This window comes from Lipotes vexillifer, unplaced genomic scaffold (assembly GCF_000442215.2).
Source record: "Lipotes vexillifer unplaced genomic scaffold, Lipotes_vexillifer_v1.1 scaffold753, whole genome shotgun sequence".
NCBI lineage: Eukaryota > Metazoa > Chordata > Mammalia > Artiodactyla > Lipotidae > Lipotes > Lipotes vexillifer.
In genome coordinates, this window is record NW_006783618.1 from 1,275,732 (window position 1) to 1,302,897 (window position 27,166).

General features: G+C 42.6%; 1 protein-coding gene and 1 pseudogene across 3 annotated transcripts; one reads left to right on the forward strand and one right to left on the reverse strand.

Annotated features, from left to right (window-relative positions):
- Positions 1-18: 18 nt before the first annotated feature.
- MPZL3 (myelin protein zero like 3) lies at positions 19-23,043 on the forward strand. 2 transcript variants are annotated; one of them, XM_007456323.1, is made up of 6 exons: positions 19-147; positions 10,078-10,244; positions 15,279-15,489; positions 16,842-17,007; positions 18,531-18,591; positions 22,750-23,043. In XM_007456323.1, the coding sequence occupies exons 1-6, from the start codon at positions 75-77 to the stop codon at positions 22,774-22,776; spliced, it is 705 nt and encodes a 234-aa protein (XP_007456385.1). In that variant the 5' UTR covers positions 19-74; the 3' UTR covers positions 22,777-23,043. The 2 variants fall into 2 exon arrangements, with proteins under 2 accessions (XP_007456385.1, XP_007456386.1); XM_007456324.1 differs by having other exon boundaries at positions 10,114-10,244; positions 22,750-22,872.
- Positions 11,414-13,483, reverse strand: LOC103074054 (egl nine homolog 2 pseudogene; annotated as a pseudogene). The gene is made up of 2 exons (XR_457008.1): positions 13,405-13,483; positions 11,414-13,294 (listed from the first exon to the last, which is right to left on the reverse strand). The product of XR_457008.1 is annotated as an egl nine homolog 2 pseudogene (transcript).
- Positions 23,044-27,166: the final 4,123 nt, after the last annotated feature.

Sequence of the window (27,166 nt, forward strand, 5' to 3'; positions counted from 1 at the left end):
GTCACTTCCGGTGTCACCTGTGTGGTTACAGGGAGCCGTAAACAAGGTGTGCAAACTTCTGGAGAGCTGTCGGGATGCTGCAGAGCGGGGCGGCTGGAGGCCGTGGCTGTGCTCTGTGCACACTGCTGGGCGTCCTATTCTTCCAGGGTGAGTGAGTCGGCGGCGGGCTCGGTCGCACTTCCGGCCGGGGGCTTAGGGAAGATGGTCGCTTTTCCGGTTCCGGTGGGGGGTCTCAGGAAAGACCCTACTGCGCTTCTGGGAAGGAAGGAAGCGGGAGGGCGTGGGGAGGATGTTCTCTTCTCGTAATCAACACCCACTGAGGGGTATCGGTAGCTTGTCCGTACTTTCCTGAGCCCCTGGCAGCTCGATCACTGTGCGTTGTATTGTGGTGATGGCACGGCTACATAGAATCACAGAGGGCACTGAGTTTGGGGGCATCCGGTGTTGTCTTATGAGTTATCAGTGGTTGACTCGGCTGTAGTTTTGTGGGCCGTATATCCTGATTAGGAAAGGACAGTTCTAGGCTTCAGTAGTTCCAGTAATTTTGGGAAAGAAAATGATGACTGTTGGTAATTTTTTTTTTGTAGGTGATTGTCAGGGCCTATGAAGTAAAACGTTTATGAGTCACAGAAAGGATGTGCTTTGATTTCATTGTAACAGAGATGCATGTGTTGAGGAAAAGAAGCTGCTCTGGTATTTTAATAAGTTTTTTTTTTTAATACAAGGAAGGGAATATCAGTTCTGTTAAGATTTTAATCTATTAACCAATATCAGAAGTATAGTATTCACACTATCACATAATCTTAAAATTTGGGTAAGTTTTGCTTTCATGCAATTTTCTAGTTGCATAAATTTCAGTCAACCTAATTAGTTCATTTAGGGTGCAATTATTCCCTGGACTTGTGTGAGTGTGTGTGTGTGTGTGTGTGTGTGTGTGTGTGTGTGTGTCTTCCCCAGGAAATCATGTTAGTTGAGCTAGCATAGGAGTGTATTGTTAACTTCATAAAATTTCCCTGTAGGTAATGGGAATTTCTGAAGGGGATCTTTGATATAAAGGCTTCAGGTGTGCTAAGTCTCAGCAGGTAGGGCTAGGGAGTTTTAGTTTATTTGATGACTAGTATTTATGCTGCCAGCATACTCCCTGATCCCTCCCAGCTGCCTGTGTCATAACAGGTGTCCAGTTTTTCAGCTAAATTATTTTGCAATATACTATTTAGGCAGACCTACTGTCACTCCAAATAATCCTAAATTCTTTTCCAATATACTGTTTAGGCTGAACTACTGTCACTCCAAATCATCCTAGTTTCCTCTCTCTGTCTGTCTGCCTGTCTCTCTCACACACACAGAGAAATGTTCAAATATTGTCCTACTGAAAAAAAATTCTAGAAATGGTGGGTGGTTTCACAAACTTGATGTCATTTCACATTGAAAACTGTCCATCAGTTCAGCAACCAAATAATTCAAATGTTAAAAGTTGAGTCTATGATCTGTATGTATTTGTTCATTTATCTTTTGCCTAAAAAAACCCCCCCAAAACCCCAGCTTTATTGAGATATAGTTCACATGCCGAACAATTTACCCATTTAAAGTGTACCATTCAGGGAATTCCCTGGTGGTCCAGTGGTTAGGACTCCTTGCTTCCACTGCAGGGGGTCATGGTTTCGATCCCTGGTTGGAGAACTAAGATCCCTCATGATGCACAGCATGGCACGGCCAAAAAAAAAGGCATACCATTCAATAGTTTTTAGTATATTCACAGTTGTGCAATTATTATGACAATCAGTTTTAGAACATTTTCATCATCCCAAAGAAATTCCATAGTCATTAACAGTCACTCCTCATTCTTCCCTCCCCCCTGCCCCTGGCAAACACCAATTTACTTTCTATTGCTGTGGATTTGCCAATTCTGCACATTTCATAGAAATGGAATTGTACAATATGTGTTCTTTTGTGACTAGCTTTTTTCACTTAGCATGTTTTCAAGGTTCATCCATTTTTGAGGGGGTCTTTTGTTTTGAGTCTCTTAGGTAATAGACTTTGGTTTCATACCAGTTTATTTGCCTTTCCTCTTCATATTTAGGACCCATTAAATTATTAGCTTGTTTGAATTCTTCCTAAGTTATAAGTATGGTCCTGCTATATCAGTTGTCTAAGTATGTAAAACCAGTAGATGAACAAGCCTAGGGCTCTTACACTTTTCTCTTTTCCACTTGAGTGTGCAATTTTATGAATCAGTTTGACAGATTTGTATTTTGGAAAATTGGGTATATAAAATTGGGAGTTTTTGTCATTTTTTCCATTTCTTCCATGTATAAAATTACTTATGGTTAAATGTGATTTTCTTGTTTTCCTCCCAGATTAAATTTTTTTAAAATTATTATAATTATTTCTATAGTTGGCTGTTTTTACCTGGCAAGAATGCTTTTTCCCTCTGGGGAAGAGATAAATATCCATTAGCACATTAGGCCTAGGGTGAAAGTTTCTGAATGAATGTAATATTGGATTGATATTTTTTTCTTCTTATTTTACTTTTTGAGTGGAAGAGGAAAATTATTTTATATCCATTGATTTTAGAATACTTTTAATTTCAGTAAAACAGAGAAAAGTGCTTATAAGTGTACAGCTTAATGAATTTTCAGAAACTGAACACCCCTGGGCAACCAGCACCCAAATCAGCATGTAGATTGTTACTGGCATTCCAGAAACTTTCCCTGTGCCTCCTTTCAGGCATTCTTCCTTCTCCTCCAGGGGGAACCAATATCCTGATGTATAGATTAGTAGTGTAGATTTGTTTAGTTCATCCATGGATGTTATGGTTACTTTTCTGTAACTATATATTTAAGACCTGCTTATCCAGTGTTTAGATTTCAGTGAAGTGACTTTACATATTGATAACTTTGTGGCAAAATTATGTTCATGAATATGGAGTTTATATATATTAAGAAGGAAGAAGCTGCTAGTAGGTAGTTTGATTAAAGGTATACTTGCTGTAATTCAGTAACCAAAATTTGCTCAGAACTTGTAATTTTTATGCTTATTTTATAACAATTTTTGTTTTATAAAAGGAAACTCTTGGTTTGGCTCAGTTGAATAAATATTACTGAGCATCCATAATGTGCTACGTTCTATTTCAATGAGCTTAGGGTCTATTGAAGAAGACAGACAAGTCAGCAGATAATTTTAAAATCTAGTACTAAGAAAGAAATGCACTAGAAACCATGGCATCACAGAGGAAGTGCCCTTAATCTGCCAAGAGGATACAGGGAAGACTTCCTGGAGGTGTCTCCAAAGTTAAATCTGAAAGAAGGATAAGAGTTAGTTAGAGAAAGGGAATGAGGAAAATTCCAGACATAGAGAAGAGCATGAACAAGGCATGGAGGTAACTTTCCAAGAAAATTTTCTGAAACTTACTTTTATTAGATTAACTTAAATCCCGTGTTGACCCCAAATATATCTCTGTGGTCAGGAGAATGGTGTGCTGGAGCTACCTCCTACTGGCTCTCAAGAGCCAATCATGCACATGTCTTCCTAACTCAGCATTCAGAGACTTTTACCTTCATAGCTTGAAATTAGCCATGGTGGGAGTATTTGTACCACAGAAATTGTCAAACCTACATATTTGGGTTTTCTATTTTTAGCTGTTCACCAGCACACCTCTGGATGTAATGATTAGTTTAGGCCAATCTGAGTTACCTTCCAGAGCTGGGAGTAGGGTCTCGTTATTCTTGGTTTGCTCCTCTCTCACCAGATCCATTCACTTCTCTTCTCTGTTTTGCCTACTCCCTGGAAAGCTGACCTATAAACCACATCATCCAGGCTCCCGTCCTCTGGGTTCCAGTTAGGTTTGGTCAGTGGGAGGCATTGGCAGGAGATTGGAGAGCAGGAGGAGAAAGACATTTTTCTTCCCTGCTCCCTCCCTGTCATGGTGCCATGGTTGATAGTGGCTATGTTCCTCTGTGGCTACAGCTTCTGTCAAATGGCCCACAGATCCACCTCTTACCAGGCTTCAGTAACACCATTTCCTCCCTTTGCCCCTTCAGGCATAAAGGCTTTGTGCCTTTGTTGGCTTCCTTGATGCTGAGAAAAAGTCCCTTTGAAAAGTGACCCATACGCTTTTCAAAGTTTTAGCTGATTTTGCCTTCTGTTTCCTGCCTGGACCCTGACAGAGGCCTCTACCCCCAAGCTCATGGGCTATGTAGGAAAGGGTGGATATCTAAAGAAAATCTGGGTATTGTTAGGAAAGGAGATGAGGGGAATGGATATTGAGCTGGTAACAAGCAAGAGTTCACTACCTTCAGTTTGGGTTCCTGTGGTGGTGATAGTCAAGTGGGTATATCCAGTAATATTTGGACACTCAGAGGCAGGTCATGGCTAGCAACATAGTTTGGGGAATCATTAGCCTGTTAGTGGTTGTGAAATCTATACAAGTGGGTAGGATTGTCCAAAGAGAACATGTTGAAAGAAGGACTATGGGCTCAGGGTGGAACTCTGAGGAACACCAGTGTTTAAGGGATGGGTAGGAAAGGAGGAGCCTTAGAAAGATTTGATAGAAACTAGCAGAGATGTCGAGTGTGTGCGTGTGTGTGTATGTAACACAATCAGTGTGGAGAGTTGGTTGGAGGGAGACTAATGAGATTCTGATTTATAACTCTAATCCATAGTTCTTTTTTGCTATAAACCAGGGTTGGCAAACTTTTGTAAAGGGCCAGATAATATTTTAGGCTTTGTGGGCCACATGATCTCTGCTGCAAGTATTCAACTTTGCTGGAGTAGCACAAAAGGAGCCCTAGACAATACGTAAATGAATAAAGTTGGCTGTGTTCTAATAAAACTTTACTTATAAAAAGATGTTGTGGGCTAGATTTGGCCCATGGTCCATAGTTTGCCCATCCCTGCCCAAAACCAACTGCCCCCTTGACATTATCCCTTGGATATCTCAAAGGCACCTTAAACTTATCCAAAATCAAACTCATGTTCTTCCCTGCCAAGCCTGGTACTTTTCTAGTCTTTCCTGTGTCAGTGAATGGTATCACCAAGCCAGAAATATGGGAGTCATCCTCAATGCCTCTCTTTCCCAAACATTCCACATATGATCTAACACCAGTTCTTGCTGATTTTACCTTGTACTGTTGTCTTCCTAGTTCTCTCTGTGTCCACTGCCACCAACTTAGTTCAATCTTCCCTTATTTCTCACTTGACTATTGTAGTAGCTTCCTAAGTAATCTCTTTATATATACTCGTAGTGCCTCCTAATCGTCTTCCCTAGAGTGAGGTTTTAAAAATGCAAACTTCTTCATGCCCCTTCTCACTCAGTCCCATACTTAGTATTTTCCATGGCTTCCCATTACTCGAATAAGGACCCAAATCTCTAAGGTCCTGCCTGATCTAGTTTCTGCTTACCTCCTAGCCATGTCTCGGTCTTCTCTCTCATGCTCTTTGTGTTGCTACCATTCTGCCTTTTTTTTCAGTTCCTTGACTGACTGTGCTCCTTCCTGACACAGGACCTTCGCATACGCAGTATCCTGTGCCCGGAATGCTCCCCCTCTCCTCACCTTGTTATCCTTTCTTCAGAACTCAACTCAAAAGTAACTTTTTTCAGGCAAGCTTTCATTAACCACTCCCTGCTCCCCTATCATAACTGGTACAGTTCTCATAACCACTCTGTCTTTTCTTCACAGTGCTTATCAGAGTTTGTAATTATACATTTGTCTTTATGATTGTTTGATTAGTGTATTGAACTTCTGCTGCATTTTAAGCTCCAAAACAGGGAGTGTATGTATTTTGCTCACATTTAATCCTGAACTTAGAGGGTGGCACAAAACAGACGCTCAATAAATCTTTGTTTGAAGAATGAGTGAATGAATGGGTGTATCATCCTGGAAGCCTTGAGACAGAGGTCAAGGAGCAAACAGTTACTGCTGCAGAGGGATCCAGTAAAATCAGGAGAGAAAACTGCCTATTGGAGTTTTTGTCCCTTGGATTTTCCTGTTTTAAGACAATAATGCCTTTTACTAGAAGTGGTAGTAGAGTCCAAATTGTGCTGTAGGGGTCCAGAAGTGGATGGGAAGGGAGGAAAGGGAGATGTCAGATATAAACACTCTCACAAACTTGGCTTAGGGTAGAGAGGGCAGTAGTCGGTAATGAGTAGGATTACAGGGTTAAGGAAAATTTGTTATTGTTTTGTTTTATTGTTATATATTTGTTTTTACAGATGGGAGAGAATTCTGTGTATTAGAGGCTGAGGGGAGAAGGCCTCTCTTGAAAGGCAAATGTTGAAGATAGTAGAGAGGGTTTTTTTTTTTTTCTTCTTTCTTCCTGGAGCAAGGCTTGGAAGGGAGGGATCCAGGCAGAGAAGAAGGGCTTGACCTTGTGTAGAAAAAGGGACACCACATCCTTTCAGATTGGAGGTAAGAATGGGTGCAGACGCAGGAAGATATGTGACTAAGCAGTTTGTATGGCTTCAAGTTCCTTGAAGAAAAGAGACATTTTCTTCTGAGAAGGAGGGGTTTATAGGCTGCACAGAGGATAAAAGAGAATGGCAGAGTTTGAGGAGTCAGAAAGAGGAGATGACCAAGGCTGGTTAAAGAGTCATCATGCCTCATTAAGGACTTAGCTGTGGATGGAACTGATGAATTTCTTATGGTAACTATCGGTGCAGTGGTGTGACTTTTCTCCTTCAGCGCACACCAGCCATAGTCTAGAAGTGGTCATCTAGGGCTGAGCTTTTCCTGATTCTGTGCAATGGAAAGGCAGGTGTCTGGGGGATTTAAGAATGTTGAAAATACTGTAAGAATGGGGATAGGAAGAGAGTGGGTGACTAAGAAGCACACTTTGTTCCTACATGAGAACTTTTGGTGACCTGTCCACCTCTTTCTCTTGGTCTCTCTCTGCCTTCTCCCTTCCCTCTGACTTTTGCTCTTAAGGTACTTCCTTTAATTTAATGGAGGAAATCGTCTTTACAAATTGAGTGCAAGCAATGGTGTATGTGCTCGAGTAGCATTATGTACTAAATGTTATGTGAAAATTGAAAAAATAGTAATAAACTGCATCAGAGAATTTGGGAAGGCATCACAAGGGGGGTGATATTTGAGATGGGTTTTGAAGGGCGTGAGTATTGGGGATGTGGCAGGATTGGTAGGGATGGGGAGAAACTTCCAGATAAAGACATATTCAAAGAAAGTCACAGTGGCATGAAGGACATAGTAAATTTGGGAAATGGCAGGACATTCTGGGCATAGTGAAGGGGATGGGATGGGTAGGTGGGCAGAGTAGCAGAAGTTGGGGGCCAGATTGGCACTATTTAGATTTTATGTTATAGCCCAGTAGAGGATTACTGAAGGTTTTTGAATGTTTGTGGTGTTCATTTTAATGATAATAGTTAACATTTATTGAAAGTTTCAATTTCAGGTACTATGCTAAGCATTTTATGTATTACCTTCTTTAATCTTATTAGATCCTCACAGTGACACAATGAAGTAGGTCTTTTAATTATTCCCACTTACCAAGTGAGGAAATTGAATCTTGAACAGGTTAGGTAACTATGATCAAGGTCTCACAGCCAGAAGGCAGCTGGGCTAGAACTCAAGTTCAGGTCTGTCTAATTCTAAATCTAAACTTTAAAGTGTCTTTGCTATACTTATGTTTTAGGTTATATAAAGAGTATATAAAGGATATATATCCTTTATATATAAAGGATATATAAAGAGTATGGGGAGTGTGAAGATTATCCATTCATTTCTGCCTTCCATTTTTTAGAGCTTCATGAGTAAGGTGGGTCAGGAGTGAGGGCTTAGGAGAGAGTAGGGATTGAGGGATGAAGGCTTTCCAGGCAGAGGAACAGCATTTGCAAAGGCATAGGAGGAATAACAAGTTTAGCATGGCAAAGTCAGAGAGGATGTCTTGGATGAACCAGAGGTAGTCCTCATCTTTGGGATGGTCAGATTCTCAGTAGAGTTGTGAGCTCAGTCTTGGTCTCCTGCTTTTTTTTTTTTTTTTTTTTTTTGGTCACCTGCTTTTAAGAGGAATGTGAACAGACTGGATTGTCTAGAGAGGAGCAAGAAATATGATTCAAAGCAGCAGAGGTAAAGGCAGTGGAAATGATGATTCATAAGTATGTCTCTGATAGGAAAGTTTGAGAGACTAAGGACAGAAGTAAAGAGGTGCCAGTAACGATGAGGAAGCTATCTAATGTGCATTGAGCACTTACTCTGGGTTAGGTAGGCTTCTTAGTGTGGTACATGTTTTAATTCATTTATTCTTCACAGTGACCTTCTAAGGTAAGTGTTATTATTATCATTCCTACCAGGATGAGAAACTGAAGAAATCAAGTAAACCTACGAAGGCCACAGCGTCAGCAGGTGATAGGGCTGGGATTTGCATCCTTTCTCAACCAGAGGGACTGCTGTTTTCCAGGATGGTGTGTGGGTTTGCTCTCTTCTGAAACCTTGCTGCTCTGTTTGCCTTTGGCCTGCCAGATGAATCATGGCTCATTGTAGTGGAGAAGGAAGCAGGAAAAACAAAGTGCTGGTGGCTTACTTTCCTAAAAAATGGCTCCCTAATGGAAGAGAAATTTCTACCACTGTTCTGTGAAAGCAGAGGGAATGGTCAGAAGAAAGTGCCAACTCTTTTGGGGGAGATGGGATGTCAAAGTTGGATATACGAGGGGGCTTCCCTGGTGGCAAAGTGGTTAAGAATCCGCCTGCCAATGCAGGGGACACGGGTTCGATCCCTGGTCTGGGAAGATCCCACATGCCACAGAGCAACTAAGCCCGCAAGCCACAACTACTGAGCCTGCGCTCTAGAGCCTGCGAGCCACAAGTACTGAGCCCACGTGCTACAACTACTGAAGCCCGCGTGCCTAGAGCCTGTGCTCCACAACAAGAGAAGCCACCGCAATGAGAAGCCCGTGCACCACAACGAAGAGTAGCCCCCACTGGCCACAACTAGAGAAAGCCCACGTGCAGCAACAAAGACCCAATGCAGCCAAAAATAAATAAATAAATTTAAAAAAAAGTTGGATATATGAGGTGGTTTTGGAAAGAGGAAGTCTCTAAAGAGTTTAAAAATGATATCTTATTTTTACATTTTAAAATGCATTAAATTGTAAATTTAATAAACTTTTTCCTCCCCATGATTTACTTTTAATGGATGAGTGATTCATTAACCAGCCTTAAGAAAGGGAAAAACAAAACAAAACTAGATAGAACCTTGGGGTAGATTTATAAAAATTATTTTTTCTTTGAAAAAAAATTCCTATTCTTGTTTTCTACCCTTATTTTGCTGGTGGTTGAGGCAGTGATAGCTTCAGGTCACAGTCGTGCTGTACTTGGGGTAAATCCCTCAGACCACAGCAACTGCCGTATTCCTGGAGTATAAGTGTGTCAAGGGAGTGGGTGGTGTTGCCTTTTAGCCTTCTGTGGGCTGACCTGCTTGGTTGTAGTTAATTTATCCACAACTCTGTATTTGGAAAAAGTGCTGATGTGACCAGGTTTTAAATTTTTACCCAAACATTCATTCTATGATTTAATATTGTAAAATGACAAAAATACCACCCTCGATTAATGCAGCTATCTGCTCCTTATCCTTTTGGATCTGCCTGAGAAGATATTTATTGCTATAGCTTTCTGATGAGAGCCCTAAAAGTGATAAAGTGTTTCTAGGGCTTCCCTGGTGGCGCAATGATTAAGAATCCGCCTGCCAGTGCAGGGGGACATGGGTTCGAGCCCTGCTCCGGGAAGATCCCACATGCTGTGGAGCAACTAAGCCCATGTGCCACAACTACTGAAGCCCTTGCACTCTAGAGCCCTCGAGCCACAACTACTGAGCCCACGTGCCACAACTACTGAAGCCCGCGTGCCTAGAGCCTGTGCTCCACAACAAGAGAAGCCACCACAGTGAGAAGCCCGTGCACCTGCTCGCTGCAACTAGAGAAAGCCTGCACACAAAAACGAAGACCCAATGCAGCCCAAAATAAATTAAAGAAAGAAAGAAAAAAAATAGGGTTTCTATATTGTTCACTCACGTCTATATATTCCACCCAGTGTACACATTTTAAATGTTTGGGCTTGCTTTGATTAGGTGTTTACATCGTCCTTTCCCTGGAGATTAAAGCAGATGCCCATGTCCGGGGTTATGTTGGAGAAAATATCAAGTTGAAATGCACCTTCAAGTCAACCTCATCTATCACTGACAAACTCACCATAGACTGGACATATCGACCTCCAAGCAGCAGTCGCACAGAATCAGTAAGTGTATAATTTTAAGGATATTTCTTTGAGCCTTCTGTGGTCAACAGCTCTGGAATCCTTTTATGTCACAGGTACACCTTAGGCCTTCTCATCTTAAAATAGAAGATGAGCTTCTATTAAATAGAAGGAGATGAGCTTCTACCCTATATCACATTCATCTGGTCATATAGGGCTTTTTCTTCTTCTGTGTAAGAATCTTGCAAATAAGCTATAGGAAAACAAGTCAGAAACTCAGAGGAAATGTGGTTTAGTTTTGTTTCTCCTTTCTTTTTGCTTGGCTTCATAGCTTGAGTTTCAGATTTGTTGTACTAAAAAGGGTACCTCCAGGCTGTTGGACAGAGAAATTCTATAGGTCCCAGTCTTAGACATCCTTTTGCTCAAAGCTGCTCATTTCCTGTCATGTGAAGTTGTCTCAGTGGGTGTTTCTGTTTGTATATCGGTACTTGTAGATTTATCTTGGCATCTTCTCCCAGTGTATAAACATCTGCACTGATTTATACAGCTTCCTTTGAAGGAAATTATAGGGCACCTTATGTTGATGACAGATGCTGTTGACAACAGATGGTCTTGCAATATTAGAAGCAATATATTTTAATCACACAGATAAAACACATTTATGGCTCAAATCCCATTGCAGATGTCTAATTGAAGATGCAGTGCTATTAAGAAACCCTTTTTCTGTACACTTCCAGCAATATCCTAGGTCAGGATACTTTTTATCAAGAATGTGAATATCAGAGTGGCATGTAAGATTGTATTTTTGAAAGTATCCTTGATTTGTTTATCCTGTTTCCTTCATTAGAAGTACTTTCTCTTTGATTTTAATGTACAAGCTTTGGATTTTGTTTTAGGAACCATTATGGAATGCCAAGTAGCATCTCTCAGTAACTACAGTAGGTGCTCCAGTTGTCCTAGTGAAGGTGGCTCCAGTGAGCTAGGCTGTATTTGTGGTCCCTTTTTCTCCCTTCCTTCCTTTCTTCCTTCCTCCTTCCCTCCCTCCTTCCCTCATTCTCTTTCTTTCTTTCTTTCTTTCTTTTTCTTTCTTTCTTTCTTTCTTTCTTTCTTTCTTTCTTTCTTTCTCTCTTTCTTTTCTTTCTTCTCTCTCTCTCTCTCTCTCTCTCTCTCTCTTTTCCTTCCTTTCTCTCTCTCTTTCTTTTTTTTCTGAGGTAAACTTTTATTTCTTGGCTGACAGGACTTGCAGACCCATGCTCCTCCCAGCACCTTTTATCCTGCCCAAGCAGCGGCAGCCTAGTCCAAAAGGTGCCATGGCCAAAGGGGTTGGGAAGTCACTTCCCATTCCAGGCTGGAGGAGTGGGGGGCTTGGGGATACTCCCCCACAAACCTTTGCCAGCAAGAGGCCATGAGTCACCCCAACCCCAAATCCTGCATTCTGGTAGGAGGTGGCAGTGCCTGCTTCCAGCTCTCCAAACCTGAGAGGGGCATGCGTGACCAGACAGGGCAGGACACAGACCCTCAGCTCCAGTAATGGTAGTCCCCAACACTGGCCTCTGCCCAGGTCACAGCCCCAGCCCCCATCCCAGGGCAGTCCAGGTCTCTCCTCCTCCTTGGTCCTCAGCGATGGATGGAGCCCTCCACACCAGGCAGAACAGAGGCAAAGACAGAGCAGCGGCAGTGGCGGGGAAGGAGCAGGCACCGAGACTGGTGGCACCAGGGCCCAGGGCTCTCCCGAAGTCAGGGCAAGCTGTCTGTCCAGGCAGCTCTGGGGCTAGACACTAGGTGGGCGTAGTCGGCTGTGATACGGGTGCTTGGACACCTTTCTGTCCTGATGCTAGCTGATACTTGTCTTTGGCTGCTGCCCGCTCCTTGGCATCAAAATACCAGACAGTGATGGCGTACCTGGTGGCATGGGCTGGTTTCACCTCATGGGGGTTCCGCCGATCAGACCAGAAAATGAGCAGCCGGTCAAAGAGTGGCTCAATGTTGGCTACCACAGGACGGCCCTCAGGGAATATCTGCAGCAGGCCGCCATGCACCTTGACGTCCCAGTTCTGATTCAGGTAATAGATGCAGGTGATGCAGCACCCATCGCCATACGGATTGTCAACGTGTCTCACGTACCCCAGCCCGTTACCTGGGTAACACGCCACATGGCCTTGGTGCGCCCATTGATGACGTAGCTGCCCAGCCTCCCAGCACAGTGGCGGATTACAGCATCCACGTGGGCCATGAGGGCACTGATGCTTCGGTAGCCTGGCTCATGGCCTTCCACCCAGGCGATCTGCACCCCACGGATGCTGCGTGGCAGGATAGCCTGCTGGCTCATCACGCAGGCGCCCGCCCCGCTTCAGGGCCTCCACCTCTGCCAGCACTCGGCCACCCAGTGCCGCCCCCAGGAAGCTGTCCTTGATGCAGATGCCATAGTACCGCATGCAGGGCACAATATAGCCCAGGGCCAGACGCTCAGGTGCAGCGGGCAACACCTCCTCCCTCAGCCCAGCGCTGGCCTCACCGCTGCCACTGCTGCAGCCCTCCCACTCTGCCTCACCTCCCGGTTCTCCTGCCCGGCCCAGGGCCGCTTGCTGGGGGCGGGGGCATCCCCACCATCCTCTGCCCATTTCCGTTTGGGGGCCTCGGCCGGGCGCCCTGGGCTGCCAGTCGCTGGCACCCCTTGGTGACCAATGCCGCAGCACCGTCACCCTGCAGCGGCCGCAGCTCGCCGCCATCCTGCCCACCGAAGCCCTCCCGCAGGGGGCTGGCTGTGGTGGAGGTAGCTGTGGCTCTGGGGGTCCCACTCCCCGCCGAGGCCTCACCAGACGCTCCGGGACGGTGGTAGGAGGACAGCAGGGGACAGGGCAGGTAACTCTCCACCCCCATCCTGGCCCTGCTAGGCTCCAAGGTCTCTGACACCGAACCCAGCAACTGAGGGAGAGCCTGACTCAGGGGCTGCGGCTGGCGCGGGCTGTCCACGGCAGCGGGCAGCAGTGTCTTCATCCCCCGGGTGTGGAGGGCGCGGCTCAGGCCCCTGCTGCCTCCCTCCTCCCCCTCCTCCTCCTCCACTTGATGCTGCTGCGCAGGGGCGGCTGGGCCTGGTGTGGAGCAGGATGACGCAGGACAGGTGGCAGAGGCCTTTCTCGTGCCCTGGGGCTGCTTGCTGGTCCCCAAGTCTTCTGCTATCCCTAGGGGCTTGGGAAAGGACCTGTCACGGTGGCGAGGTTTTTCCTCCGGCCTCGGCGCCGCAGTTTGTGCCAACCGCCCTGCGCAGCACAGCACGCCATTCCCCGCCCCACCACCTGCGATGCTCTCCCTTCCTCCCTCTCTCCCTCCCTCCCTTCTTTCCTTCCTTCCTCCCTCTCTCCCTTCTTTCCTTCCTTCCTTCCTCCCGCCCTCCCTCCCGCCCTTCCTTTCTTTCTTTCAACTTAAAAAAAAATTATATTGAAGCATAGTTGATTAACAATGTTGTGATAGTTTCTGGTCCTTTTTCTTTAGACTTAAAATAGGTCACTTTATTTTGAGTGGTCAGGAAACTATGGCTGGCTTCATATGGCTCTTCCTCCTTGGCCAAAAGTAGGACAGAACAAACAGTGGGGATCTTCCTGGGGCAGAAACCTTAAATGCAAACAGCAGTTCTCTTATGGCGCTGTTCTCTGTGAGGCTAGTCGGGAAATCAGCAAACTCATCCAAGTTGGAATTAGTGGACCCTTAAAGTTGCATAACGCTATGTTGCAGTTACGTGTTCAGTCAGGATTCTGTCAAACTAATCAGTTAGCAGGATTTGAGTATCACTACTTTAACTTGAAACTCACAGGTCGGATTAATCTTGCAGATTCACAGCAGGCTTTGTTTTGTCAATAAGGAGTTTCAAACCCTTTTATACTGATGCTGATAATCAGAGATAGGTATTCTTTACCTCCCTCTTTGGAACATTCTACACATTTTATTATTTACTAATATCTGTATTTCCCACTAGATGGTAAATTCCATGAGAGCAGGGACTGTGCCTGATTGGCTCCCACGGTATCATTTTGCTTAATACAGTGCCTAAGGGCACATAGTAGGTGTGCAGTAAATACTTGTTGAATGAATGCATGAACAAATGAACCAAGAAGTGATTCAGCATCTTCTCTGGGAAGTTGCTTTTCAAAATTGGGCAATTTGGTGTTTGTAAGTGCCTGGGTTCTTAAGTGGGGAGGTACCAAGTAAGAAAAGAACTAGGAAAGGCTTGAATCTTGCATAAGAGAGAGAGAAAGATCATATTGTATTGTAGTGCTTGCCCAGCCTACCACCAAATATAATTAGGTGTTTTTGGTGGTGAAATATAGAATTACCAATCTGAAGTAGCATTGTTCTAATTCAATGTATGTTCAATGAATGCCAAACATGCATCTGACTTGAGGTTTTTATTAATTGCCAAGAGAGATAACTTGAGAGAGGCTTATGTTACAGCCTCCTGGTGATTTTGAGAATAAACAAAAATCTCCCCTTTCCCACTTATTAGCTGTGTGCCTTCGAGTAACTCATTTAATTTCTTGTTTTTGTCCTTGTTTCCCTTTCTGCCTGCTCCGTGTGCACACTATAAAGTACCATATGAATTAGATGCCACTTTAGCATAGGGTTTCTCAGCATTGGCACTGCTGGCATTTTGATACAGATCATTCTTTTTTGTGGGGGCTGTCCTCTGCTTTGTAGGATTTTCCACAATATCCCTGGCCTCTACCCACTAGAAGCCAGTAGCACTCCTCCCAGTTGAGACAACCAAAATTATCTCCAGATATTACCAAGTGTCTTGAGGGCAGAACTGCCCCTGGTTGAGGACTCCTACTTTAGGACTTTGGGGAGAATTTAAAAGGGGTTCAAGAATTAGGATCCCTGGATTCTTTCATCAGGCCTTTTTTTGGACAAGTTTTATTAGCCTGTCTTTTAATCTATAGGATGGAAGTGAACAAAACATAAAAAAAATTGTCCAACTGGGAAAACCCACTACACATTTGTATTTTATTTTGGACCTACTTAGCTTTACGTTTTCATTGCATTTTCCAAATTAACTTTTTTCTCATGGTGTTGCTTTCTTAGATTTTTCATTATCAGTCTTTCCAGTACCCAACCACAGTGGGCACGTTTCGGAATCGAATTTCCTGGGTTGGAGATGTGTACAATGGGGATGCGTCCATAAGCATAATCAACCCTACCATAAAGGACAATGGGACCTTCAGCTGTGCTGTGAAGAATCCCCCGGATGTGTACCATAATATTCCAGGGACAGAGCTAACAGTCACAGAAAGGGGTAAGCTAAGTGCCACCAACCTTCTTCTGTAGTGAGTGCTCTCTGACTACTGTGGTGGTTTGTGGGGAGATCACTGAGAAGCAAAACTACCTATCTTTGTAAGCCGGTTGGTCACTGTGACATTCTGCCATTTTGAATTGTCTGAGGATGAGTTTTTTTATCTTTATTTTTCAAACTGACTTATTTTTTCAAATATCGTCATAGTTTCTCCATTACCCTTTTAAAATGTTAATTTCAGGTGACCAGAGGTCTTGTGGAATGTATGGCAAACCCCTGAATAAATGGAGGGTTGCTGTCTGTGTGAAATAGAAGTCATTCTGGTTTCCCGAATGTGTTCATACCCTCAGTTATGAGACTGTGTTCTTGCCTGTGTCTTGAAAGGGTACCTCCTCTAAAGATGGAGGCAGCACATTTCTTTTATGTTGCAAAGAGCAACTGTTTCCTTTTAGTGTGAAACATGAGGAGAGTGGGTTAAGGGTTGACCTTTTTTTCTACACTATTCCCTGGTGACTGTTGAGTGGTCATTCTAGTACTTATTTGAATTTGAACCAAAGATTTAGAGATTCAGAAATGACAAGGTGTCTATGGTTCATTATAGATACCTTGTCATTTCTCAAATCTTTCTGTATATCTCTCTCTCTCCCTCCCCTTCCTCTTTCTTTTTTTTTCTTTATTTTTTTAAGGCAACTCATAGGTTTCAAAGACATAGGGACATTCATACTGCTGGTAGAAGTAGAAACTGGTATAGTTTTTCTGGAAGACAGTTTGGTAGCATAAATCAGATGCCTTAAAATTATATACCCTTTGATCCAGTAATTCCATTTTTAAATTTATTTTAAAAAATAGAGCTAAATATTTATATACAAGGATGATCATCATTATATAACTCATAGATTCAAAGGATTGGAAATAATTTGAATATCCAGCAATAGAAGATCGATTCAATAAATTATTTAATATGGTAGAATACTATGCAGCTATTAAAAAAATCACACCTGGAAGGAATACTTATGGAAAATATTTATAAGACAGTATATGAAAAAGAGGCTAGAAATAGTATGTAAACTATGATCAATACTTCTGAACATGTACTCTCCTCCCTATATTCAGACTCATACCCACATACTCCTAGAGAGAAGATTGAACGGGTAGATATTGACATATTGATCCTAGGGAGTGGGATTATGGGTAAATTTTAATTCTTCTCTGTCCTTTTGTGTATTTTCTACTGTTTCTACCATGCATTTATGCCCTTTGTAACCAGAAGAAATACAAGAGCAAATGTAAGACTATCTCATGTTAAAGGAAGCACTTTGCGTGTCCCTCTCTTTGACCTCTTTTTCCTCCTCCAGGTTTTGGCATGATGCTGTCCTCCGTGGCCCTTCTTTCCATTCTTGTCTTCATTCCCTCAGCTGTGGTGGGTGTGCTGCTGCTGGTGAGAATGGGGAGGAAGTCTGCGGGGCTGAAGAAGAGGAGCAAGTCTGGCTCTAAGAAGTCATCTATTGAGGTTTCAGCTGAGTAAGTCCAGCTGCAGTCCTGAGCAGTCAACCCTCTTCAGAGACCTGGCTGTGGACAGTACCCAGGCTTCTGCGTCATGCCTTCCTTTCTTCCAGGCTGAATTTAGTTCTGCTGAAAGGGAAATGTGTGGATGTTAATTTGGAGAGAGAGATGGAGGGATTGATAGCATAGTCCTAGTCTCTCTTTTTTTTTTTTGAAAGGAGATTGTGTAGTGCTGTGGTTCTAAATATAAATTCCGAAGCGAATCTCTCATTCCTTCAAAATGGACAGGAAATTCCAACAAGACAGTTATTTTCCCCTTTTCCTTGTTTTGGCACTGAGCTGATGTCTCCTGACAGAAGTGCCTGAGCAGTGAGAGAGGCTTTAGAACAGCCAGGGAGAGAAAAACAGTTTAAATAAGTGAGAACTACTCTCGGTCAGCGGATGCTTGGAAGGGGCTAATTGGATTCTGGTTATCAAAAGCATTTGCCAGTGAGCAGGTGTGATCCAGTATTTTCCCTAAGAACAAATCCACCAAAAAAAAAGGTAACAAAAGTCTACATAAAACCCTGTTGATTCTCCATTATCTGTATCAGGGGCTCTTAACCTGGGGTGAGAAGTCTTACTTTGAGAGAGTCTAAAATCTTCTTTCTGTGTGTGTGTGCGTGTGTGTGCATGTGTGTGCATGTGCACATTTATTTAATGGGAGTAAGAGTGCCCTTTACAAGGAATCTGTGGCCCCACAAAAAGGCAAAGAACTCTTGGTAAAAATACTAAAACGTCTATTTCGAAGCATGGTCTAACAAGATCCTTTATGATCTAACCCTAAGTCGCATTGTTTCTTGCCATTTCTTCTCATTTGCTCCACATTCCAACTACAGTGAGCCGTTTCCCTCTCCGAACATACTATACTCATTTAGACCTTTTTAAAAATTTTCAACATGCTTTCCTCTTACCTAGAATCCCCTCCCTCCTTCCCTTGTTTGCCTGGAAAACTCTTCCTTATCTTCCAAGACCCTGATGAAATGTCTGCTTCTCAAGAGTTTCCCTGACTCTTTCAGGGAAAACTGATCACTCCCTCCTTTTTGCTGCCACAGCGGTTTGACCTTAACTCTATGAAAACATTTACCACATTGTATTCTAACAAAATGAGCTTAGGGGACCATGTTTTATTTATGTCTTTATCCCCAGCCCAGCACAATGCCTCTGTCATGGTTGGTGCTCAGTACATTTCTAAGTGAACGATTGTGACTGGCTCCTATTTATTGAGCACTTACTATGTGCCAAGCACTGTGGTACCTGTTTTACATGTGCTTATTTTGCATTTACTCCTAGCCATTACCCTTTAAGTGTAGTAATATCTGCATTTTGTAGATGAGGATATAGCTTCCTGGAGCTTAAGTAATTTTCCCAGTCATCCTGCTAGCAAGTGGCAGAACTGAAATTTAAAAACAGACCTGTCTGACTTCAACGCTTGTCCTCTTAACTGCTCTACCATACTGAGGATAGTGATTGTTCACATTTGGTTTGTCTTCTTTCTGCAGCACTGACCAGGAGAAGGATGACTGCATGGCCAAGCTTTGTGTCCGCTGTGCCGAGTGCCTGGTAAGTCCATGCCATTTCTTCTGTTCACTGTTCATGCTTCATTTTCCTGCTTAATTAATGGAATCCTTCACCCTCAGAGGCAGCGGAGGATATGCAGGTAGGTCTAAAGCAAAGTATGAACCAAGGTCTTTCCCCAAAGCATTTTGGTCTCAGGGGACCCCCACCAATTCTAACCATTATTTTATTTTCTGTCTTACGGGCAGAGAGTGGTGTCCTTAGGTTAGGGAAGGGGATTGCGTAGGCAGCCTCTGCTGACTGACAGGGAACATCCTGAAAGAGGAGTGTCCTATGCTGCTGAGGTCATACTAGGAGACCTGGCTGGACTGGCTGAACCTAAAACCCTGAATTGAACTTTTCTTCTGAGCCTCAGTTTTCCCCACAGTGATATAAACTTTTAGGTGACTTGATGGCGTTTGTCAATAAGAAATACCCATGTTGGAAGGCTTGAGTTTTGATTTACATTTCAGAAAACTGTCATCCCTCCCCCTTTGGGTGCTTGCTGTGGCTGGTAGGCTTGTGTGCTGTTCCAGGATCCTAGGAGGGAGAGAGACTCTCTGATGTGGTACTGTTGGAAACAGGTCAAAAGCAACTCATGATCTAATACAAAGCATACCTGTCATGTCAGGGTTTAAACTTGAGCCTTCTTTGTACTTACTGCCAAATTCAGCACTTGGCCGGATGACCACAGCCCAATTACTCACCACAGTGTTCCTTTTTCTCTTTCTCTCACGTACTTGAGTATTATAGGTAAGATGAGAGAAAGGTTGATAGTGCCGGTGGATAGGATCTAATTCCAACGCTTTGGGATTTGAATATTTTAATAACAAAAAATAAGCTAATGTCCTGAAACTAATACAACATTATTAATCAACTATACTCCAATATAAAGTAAAAATTAAAAAACAAAGAAAAAAGAATCACTTTGCTGTACACCTGAAACTAACGCAACATTGTTAATCAACTATACTCCAATATAAAATAAAAATTTAAAAAAGTAAATAAAAAACTAAATAAGCTAATGTTCATAAGATTATTGTCCACATTTCAGATATTGATTTGTTCAACAGTTATTCTTCGAGCATGTATCTGACATGCCCCAGCTGTGATTTTAGGTACTTAGGAAACAACAGTGAACAAAACTGACAAAAATCCCTGCCCTCAGAAGAAATTACATTCTTTCCATTCCTGGAAAACTCGTTGTCTGAGACACAGTTGAAATGTTACCTTCTCTTAAATTGGGGTACAAACAATAACAAACTAAATCTTTTAAAAATTAGTAAAATATATTGTATGTCAGATTGTGCTTAATGCTGTAGAGAAAAAATAAGATAGGAAAGGGAGATGAAATGGCTGGATAAGGGGGTATGATACCAAATAGGATGGTTGGGGGAGTTCCCTGGAGGTCCAGTGGTTAGGACTCTGTGCTTTCACTGTCGGAGCCCGGGTTCAATCCCTGGTCTGGAAACTAAGATCCTGCAAGCCACAAGGTGTGACCTAAATAAATAAATAAATAAATAAATAGGATGGTTGGGGACACCCTCACTGAAATGATATTTGAACAAACACCTAAAAGTAGAAGCAAGCAACATGGCTATCATGAAGGAACATTCCAGGCAGAGGAAGTGGTTGGTGCAAAGTCTCTGGGGAGAGGCCATGACTGGCATGTTCTAGGAGCAGCACAGAGGCCAGTGTGGCAGGAATGAAGTGAGCAAGGCAAAGAATAGTATTTCTTCAGAGAGATAATGTCGTATCTTATAGAACATTATAGTGATTGTAATCACCTAGAATTTTATTCTTTTTTTAAAATAAATTTACTTTATTTTATTTTTGGCCGCGTTGGGTCTTTGTTGCTGCGCATGGGCTTTCTCTGGTTGTGGTGAGCGGGCTCTCCTCTTCGTTGCGGTACGCAGGCTTCTCATTGTGGTGGCTTCTCTTGTTGTGGAGCACAGCTCTAGGCACGCGGGCTTCAGTAGTTGTGGCATGCGGGTTCAGTAGTTGTGGCTCACGAGCTCTAGAGCACAGGCTCAGTAGTTGTGGCACATGGGCTTAGTTGCTCCGCGGCATGTGGGATCTTCCTGGACCAGGGCTCGAACCCGTGTCCCCTGCCTTGGCAGGCAGATTCTTAACCGTTGCGCCACCAGGGAAGCTGTAGAATTTTATTCTTAATGAAACAGAATCCACTGGAAGTTTTTGAGAAGAGAACACTTTGTACCGATGTATGTTTTAAAAGGATAATTCTGGCTTCTCTGTTGAAAACAGGTGGTGAGGGACCATGACAGAAACAGAGTGCAATTAAGAGACTTTAGCAATAATGCAAGTAAGGGAAGAGGGTGATGATTTGGACCAAGGTGGTGGTGGTGGAGGTGGTGAGAAGTAGTTGTTTTCTGGTTATAGTTTGTAGGTAAAGCCAGAAGGACTTCTTGACGAGTTGCATGTGTGTGTGAAAGAATGAGAGGAGTTAAGGATAAATCCAAGGTTCTTGACTTGAGCAACTAGTAGAACAGAGTTGCCATTTTCTAATATGGCAAGCCTGTGGGTGGAACAAGCTTTAAGGGAGCTGAGTTTGGATATGTTAAATTTGAAATACTTATTAAACATTCAAGTGGAGATGTGGAGTAAGCAGTTGGTTACATGGGTGTGGAGTTCAGAAGAGAGGTCTAGAATGGAGATATAAATTTAGGAGTTATTAGTATATAGAGACTGGTAGAGATATTTCCACCGGGGAAATGAGAGTAGATAGAGAGGAACTCAAAGGACTGAACCCTGGAGCTCTCCAAGGTTTATAGATGGGGGAGATGAGGAGAAATTATCAAAGGAGGCTGAGAAGGAATGTCCAGTGAGGTGGGAGGAAAACCTGGAGAGCTCTGTATCCTGGGAGCCAAATGAAGAAAGCGTTTCAAGGAAAAGAAAGTGATGAACTGTGTCAATTGTTCCTGAGTCAGGTCAAGTAAAATGAGAACTGAGACTTGATTACTGGATGATCTGGTAATGTGGAAGTCATTGGTGGCCTTGGCAAAAGCAGCTTCAGTGGAATAGTGGGGATGAAAGCCTGACTGAGGTAGGGTCAAGAAAGAATACAAAGAGATGTTTTGGTGAGAGTGGGTATAAATGACACTTTCAAGGAGTTTTGCTGTGGAGGGATGCAGAGAAATAGGGCAGTAGGTAGAGAGAGGTGTGTGTCAAGAGTTGCTCTTCTTTTTACAATGGGAGAAATTACAGTACATTTGTATGCTGATGGGAAAGAGCCAGTAGAAAGTGAAAATTTGATGTTACAGGAGAGGGGGGAGGATTGCTGGAGTGACTTCAGGATCTAGTGCACCAGTGGAGATGTTGGCCTTAGATAAAAGCAGCGAGAATGTATCCATACGAAGAGTAAGGAAGGCCAAGTAGGTGGGCCCAGATGCAGGTGGGTGGGTAAATATGATGGGAGCTTGTGGAAGTTCCCTACTGACTGTTTCTCTGTTCCCAATGATGGGAGAAAATAAGGTCATCAGCTGAGAATGAAGTGAGCTGAAGGTGTTGGAGGTTTGGAGAAAGAGGGAAAGATATGAAAATAGTCATCTAGGAGAATAGGAGAATGAGTGGACTAGAGAAATGGGGTATGCCAGGTAGTACTAATGGCCTACTCGAGCTTAGAAATAATGAATACAAGTTTGAACGATAAAGATAAGAATAAGAATAATAGTGATAGTAGTTCATCATGAATGAGTGCTTACAAATTGCCAGGCACAGTGATGGAAACTGAGGTTTAAAGAAGTTAAATAACTTTACTCAAGGTCACATAGCCAGCAAGGGGTAGAGCTGGGATTGGAACCCAGAGGTAGACTGGCTCCTAGCCTAAACTCCTAGCTACAGTTTTGCACATTTTGCTACAGACAGGCATGTTTTCACGTGTGTTGAGGTTTTAAAAAATAGTCACCAAGGAAAAGGGAACCCTTAGGGTTTCAAAGCAGAAATTAGCCCAATAGATACCAATTATAATGAGGTCCTGTGATGCTTCTTGGGAATTTAGGTGGGTTGAGTCAGTGCCATTTCACTGTTGATGTCTCCCCTAGCCAAGTTCCATCTGGGGGACCCTAACGTGTGGTCTTTGCCTGAATTCTGACCGTGGCATTGTGCTTCTTATACACACCACAACTACTGTTCTTTCCCCTCCAGGATTCGGACTATGAAGAGACTTATTGATGAAAGTCTGCATGATAGAAGAAGAGTCACCTAATAACAGAAAATATCCCATTCCACTGTCAGCTAAAGCCTCCCAGAGAAGTGGAGCAGGCTTGGACAGTAGTGATGGAGAATTCTGGAAGCCATCAGTGAAGACTTTAGGAGCCATTTATTTATTGAAGAAATGTTCTTTTTGTATTTATAAACTGTTCAAAAACTCTCAGAAGAAACTTATAACTACCCCTTTTAATAACTTATACTCTAATTGAATGAAGGAATTCTTTTCCTAAATAGATACTTTTTGTTTTGCCTTTGCTCTTGAATGTATTACATGTTTTCTTCCAATTTTTTGAGGGAGAATCCTAGATGTTGGCCACACTGCTGATGCCAAAATATATACATATATTTAATGAGATGGAGCTTGGAGCTTCCTGATGTGCTCCCAGGCAAAATGTTTGTCTGGGATAGCTATTCTTTATATTTTGCTCCATGAACATTTTCAGCTGTGAGTTAGCATACAGCATATACTCGTTGGTTTAATGATCTCATCATCAATTGTGTTTGGGAGGCTTGGAGTGCATAACCGCAGTTTTTTTTTAGAGTTGGTAGGCTCGGGAGTCAGTGGTTTACTTTGACTGGGTTTTTAAAGTTTTAAAGTGCATTCAGTTTACAATTAAGGAAAGAAATGATGAGATAGGGGGATTCCTTTCTTTTGTCTTACTAGTTGCAATTTGTTATTTTACTTTCTGACAGCTGACTGATTTATGATTTCCTTCTTGACTTTTCAGATCAGAGGCAAGAAAAACTCTTCAAAAGGTTTTTAGTGGGGCTAAGTAGACTATTTTACCAGTAATTTGCAATGAAATCATCTTTTAACCTATGCTGTTCTTCAAAAGTTGTTTGATTTCTAAAGTGTGGAAAATATGAGCAAACTAATGTATTTACAAACTGTTTTTGCATAATATTTGAGATAAGGAAGTGAGGGTGTGAATAACCTATACTTCCTCCTTCTGTTCTCTTGATACCTTCTATTAGCTTCCTCCATTCTACTGCAGCAACATATTTCAAATTTTAATTTACATGGGATTTTCTATAAGCCATTAAGAAATATGTATGAGCAACAACTGCTGAGCCTGCGCACCACAACTACTGAGCCTGCGGGCCTAGAGCCCGTGCTCCACAATAAGAGAAGCCACCACATTGAGAAGCCTGTGCACCGCAACGAAGAGTAGCCCCCGCTCGCTGCAACTAGAGAAAGCCCAGCAACGAAGACCCGAGGCAGCCAAAAATAAAAATAAATTAAAAAAAAATATGTATGACATATCAGGAAGGGTTGACTGTGCAGTCCTCTGTAATAGAGTTCACTTCTTAATTATGAGAGACAAAAATTATCCTGTCTTCCCATCTTTGATTTTTTAACAGGATAGCCCGTTTCCATGATTTTTTGCTAGGTGGCTCAGGAGGTTTCCATATTATAGCATAATACACTGTATGCTGTACAAAAATCACTTTGATATTCTTTTTGCTAAGACCTATTTTTAAAAATTTGGGTTATTCGTTCTCAGAGATTTGGCCTGGCCTCTTTTGTTAATCTAGTCCATCAATTAGAGAGTCTGATTAGTTAATAGATGTTATGATTTACCTCTGGTCATATAAAGAAGGAGAGGCAAAGGCAAGATTGGCAGTCTACATTTCCAGTGGTTAAATCTCACAGTCTTGGGCTGCTTGTTAAGTATGTGGATGTCTAGGGCCAATCTAGTGAGACAATCTGACAGCTCAACACAGAGAGGAAAACAATTTGAGCAATGAAAGTAAATAATTTGGGCTCTAGGACATTTGAAGATGGAGATATAGCTGTGAGGTAGAATTTTTGTGGATCCTCATTTCTTTGAGAAAGAGGTGATGTTATAGGAACCCAGGTAAAGTCCCATCCCATTGAATAAAGAATGAGTTTTGGCTGAGTTTTCTTGTAATTTCTTTTCAGGAATGTTATGAGGATTAATACAGTGGGATATGTTCATCACAGTCTTTGGGCTGCTCTCAGTTTCCTTCTCCAGTCCTTATACTGAGGTCTGGCTTACAGCTTTTTTTCCTCAAAGGAGCACAAAGCAGTGTTGGGACACATGCCTTTTAAGGATGGAAGGAAGATTAAGTTTTCTCTTTTTTTAACTTACTGTTTTAATATCTTCTAAGGTGCTATGCTCTCTATTTTTCTTTTTGCTGCTCCATGAGTTCTTATCACATTGTATGGAGACCAGCCTTGTCTAGAACGGGAATTGAATTCTGAAAGCTTCAGAGAGGCTTAAAAGCCTTTCAGAATTTTTCTTTGCCTGTTGAAGTCTTTACTTGTGGTTACATTACTTTATGAGTTTTGTCCATTGAACTCTTAATTCTGTCACCAAATGTGAACTTATAAAATGCTTTGTGTTTCCCATGTGCCCTGTTACCTCAAGCTTCTTGGGGGCACATTCTCTGCAGCTCTCAAACTGGACTCTGGTGCTTCATGAGGGGATGTTGTACGTCCTTGTTGAGAAAAAATTCTGGCGGCCAAATCCTGAATCTGAATATTCTTGTGTGTCACTCAGTTATGGTTCCAAAGGGGACCCGTAAGAAGACCAGTAGGGCATGGACCAAGACTCTCATTTAATTGCACAATTTAGAAATTTGCTGCAAGACGAGGCAGCTCCAACCCTTTGACTCCAGTGTTGGACTATTAACTGCTGCATTTCACTGTGTTTTTTGTTTGTTTGTTTGTCTTTGTAGGAGGGTATGCACTATTGGGTCATGCACACAGAAGTGTAACTCTTGAGATCTTTACTACGTCATAGTTAATAAACTTCTTTGCACTTTCTGGCTACTTTTTGGTGTATATCTACATATTAGATGAGAACTGTCCTGTGAAAGAGAAGGGGGGTGATTTGTGATTTTCAGCATCAAGTAACCATTCATCTCTGAGCTTTACACCAGAAAGAATCTGCATAGATTTCAAGGGGTGCTGCAGCCAGCTCACACCATAAGAGCTGATTGTTAAATTTTTAGGAATTTTGCAGGCCAATTGTTAAAAGTGTTGGTAGGGCTTCCCTGGTGGCGCAGTGGTTGAGAGTCCGCCTGCCGATGCAGGGGACACGGGTTCTTGCCCCGGTCCGGGAAGATCCCGCAAGGGGAGAGGCCACAGCAGTGAGAGGCCCGCGTACCGAAAAAAAAAAAAAAAAAAAGTGTTGGTAGCTTGAAATAGGCCATGGTGGGGGTATTTACTCAATTGCTGGCTTATCAGCACACCAGTTTTCAAGAACCATGTAGCATAGCCCTGGTAAACTTTTCCACAACTTTTCAAATGATACAGGACAAGTTCCAAAAAACAAGTATGCCCATGTGTAAGGCAAGCCAGTGCAGGCAAGGCAAGCGTACACTGAGAACACTTATTTTGAAGTGGCGACTTAAAAGCAAAAGATACCTCAAAGTGAAGATTTGAGTTTTTAATCTAGTCACCCACAGTATTCTCTGGGGGAATAAAATGCTTCTTGTATTCTAGAAATGCTGATATCACATGGTCAGTGGAAACTGACATGCCTAGGTGGTGAGTTGGAGGACTGGGCAGGCACATCTTTGGAAGCAGGGATTGAGTGATTGGCTATATTGCCCCTCTGTGTTGAGAGAAAAAAAATGAAATGTTGCTATATTTTAGATACAGAGCAAAATGTTTTGTGTTAATCTTAAATTTATTTTGTTTGCAAGAGGCTGATTTCTTTCTCAGCATGTTTGCCTGGGACCATTTGAGATCCCACCCTTGGAGAGTTTGTAATCTAGAAGGGGAGATGACACCTGCAGAGGTCTGGAACTTGAGGCTCTCCTCAGTAAGGTGAATTTGTCACCTCATTTTAGAATGAAAGTGTAAATAAAAAGTGGATAATAGGCCAGATGACTGAAACAAGAACCTTGATTTAAAGGTTCCTGTTTGTGTCTCTGCAGCCAACTCAGAATGCACGCATTGGTTTGCTCTGAGCTTGAACTTCTGTGCAGGCAGAAGTGTCTTCAGTTGGACTTGGCAACTGCAGTTGTGGGAGAACTCAGTGCATTGCTTCTCCTGGCATTCCTCATCTTGGGTAAGCAGTTTATTTGTATTTCTTAAAGCAGTGACTTGAACTTTTCTCACTCGGAAGAAGGCTGGTTCTAAAAGTATTCATTTAATGGCAATCCTTTTGGATTGTGAGGCCACAATCACAGAGCTGTCAATTTCTGCAGGAGGACTGCCATAAGGTAGTCTAATGGGGACACGTTTCCTTTCTGTAGTGTAGAGTAACTTGTGTTAAGATGCTCAGAGAAAAAAGGAGTAAGGTTTGCTCTTAATAAAAGAGTAAATGATAATGATGATGATGGTGATAAGGCTTTAGCTTTTTTTTTTAAACATCTT

Coding starts and splice junctions, on each gene's coding strand:
- MPZL3 (XM_007456323.1), top strand. CDS start 75: ATGCTGCAGAGCGGGGCGGCTGGAGGCCGTGGCTGTGCTCTGTGCACA. Junction 10,245..15,278: donor GCAGCAGTCGCACAGAATCA/GTAAGTGTATAA, acceptor TTGCTTTCTTAG/ATTTTTCATTATCAGTCTTT. Junction 17,008..18,530: donor TCTATTGAGGTTTCAGCTGA/GTAAGTCCAGCT, acceptor TTCTTTCTGCAG/CACTGACCAGGAGAAGGATG.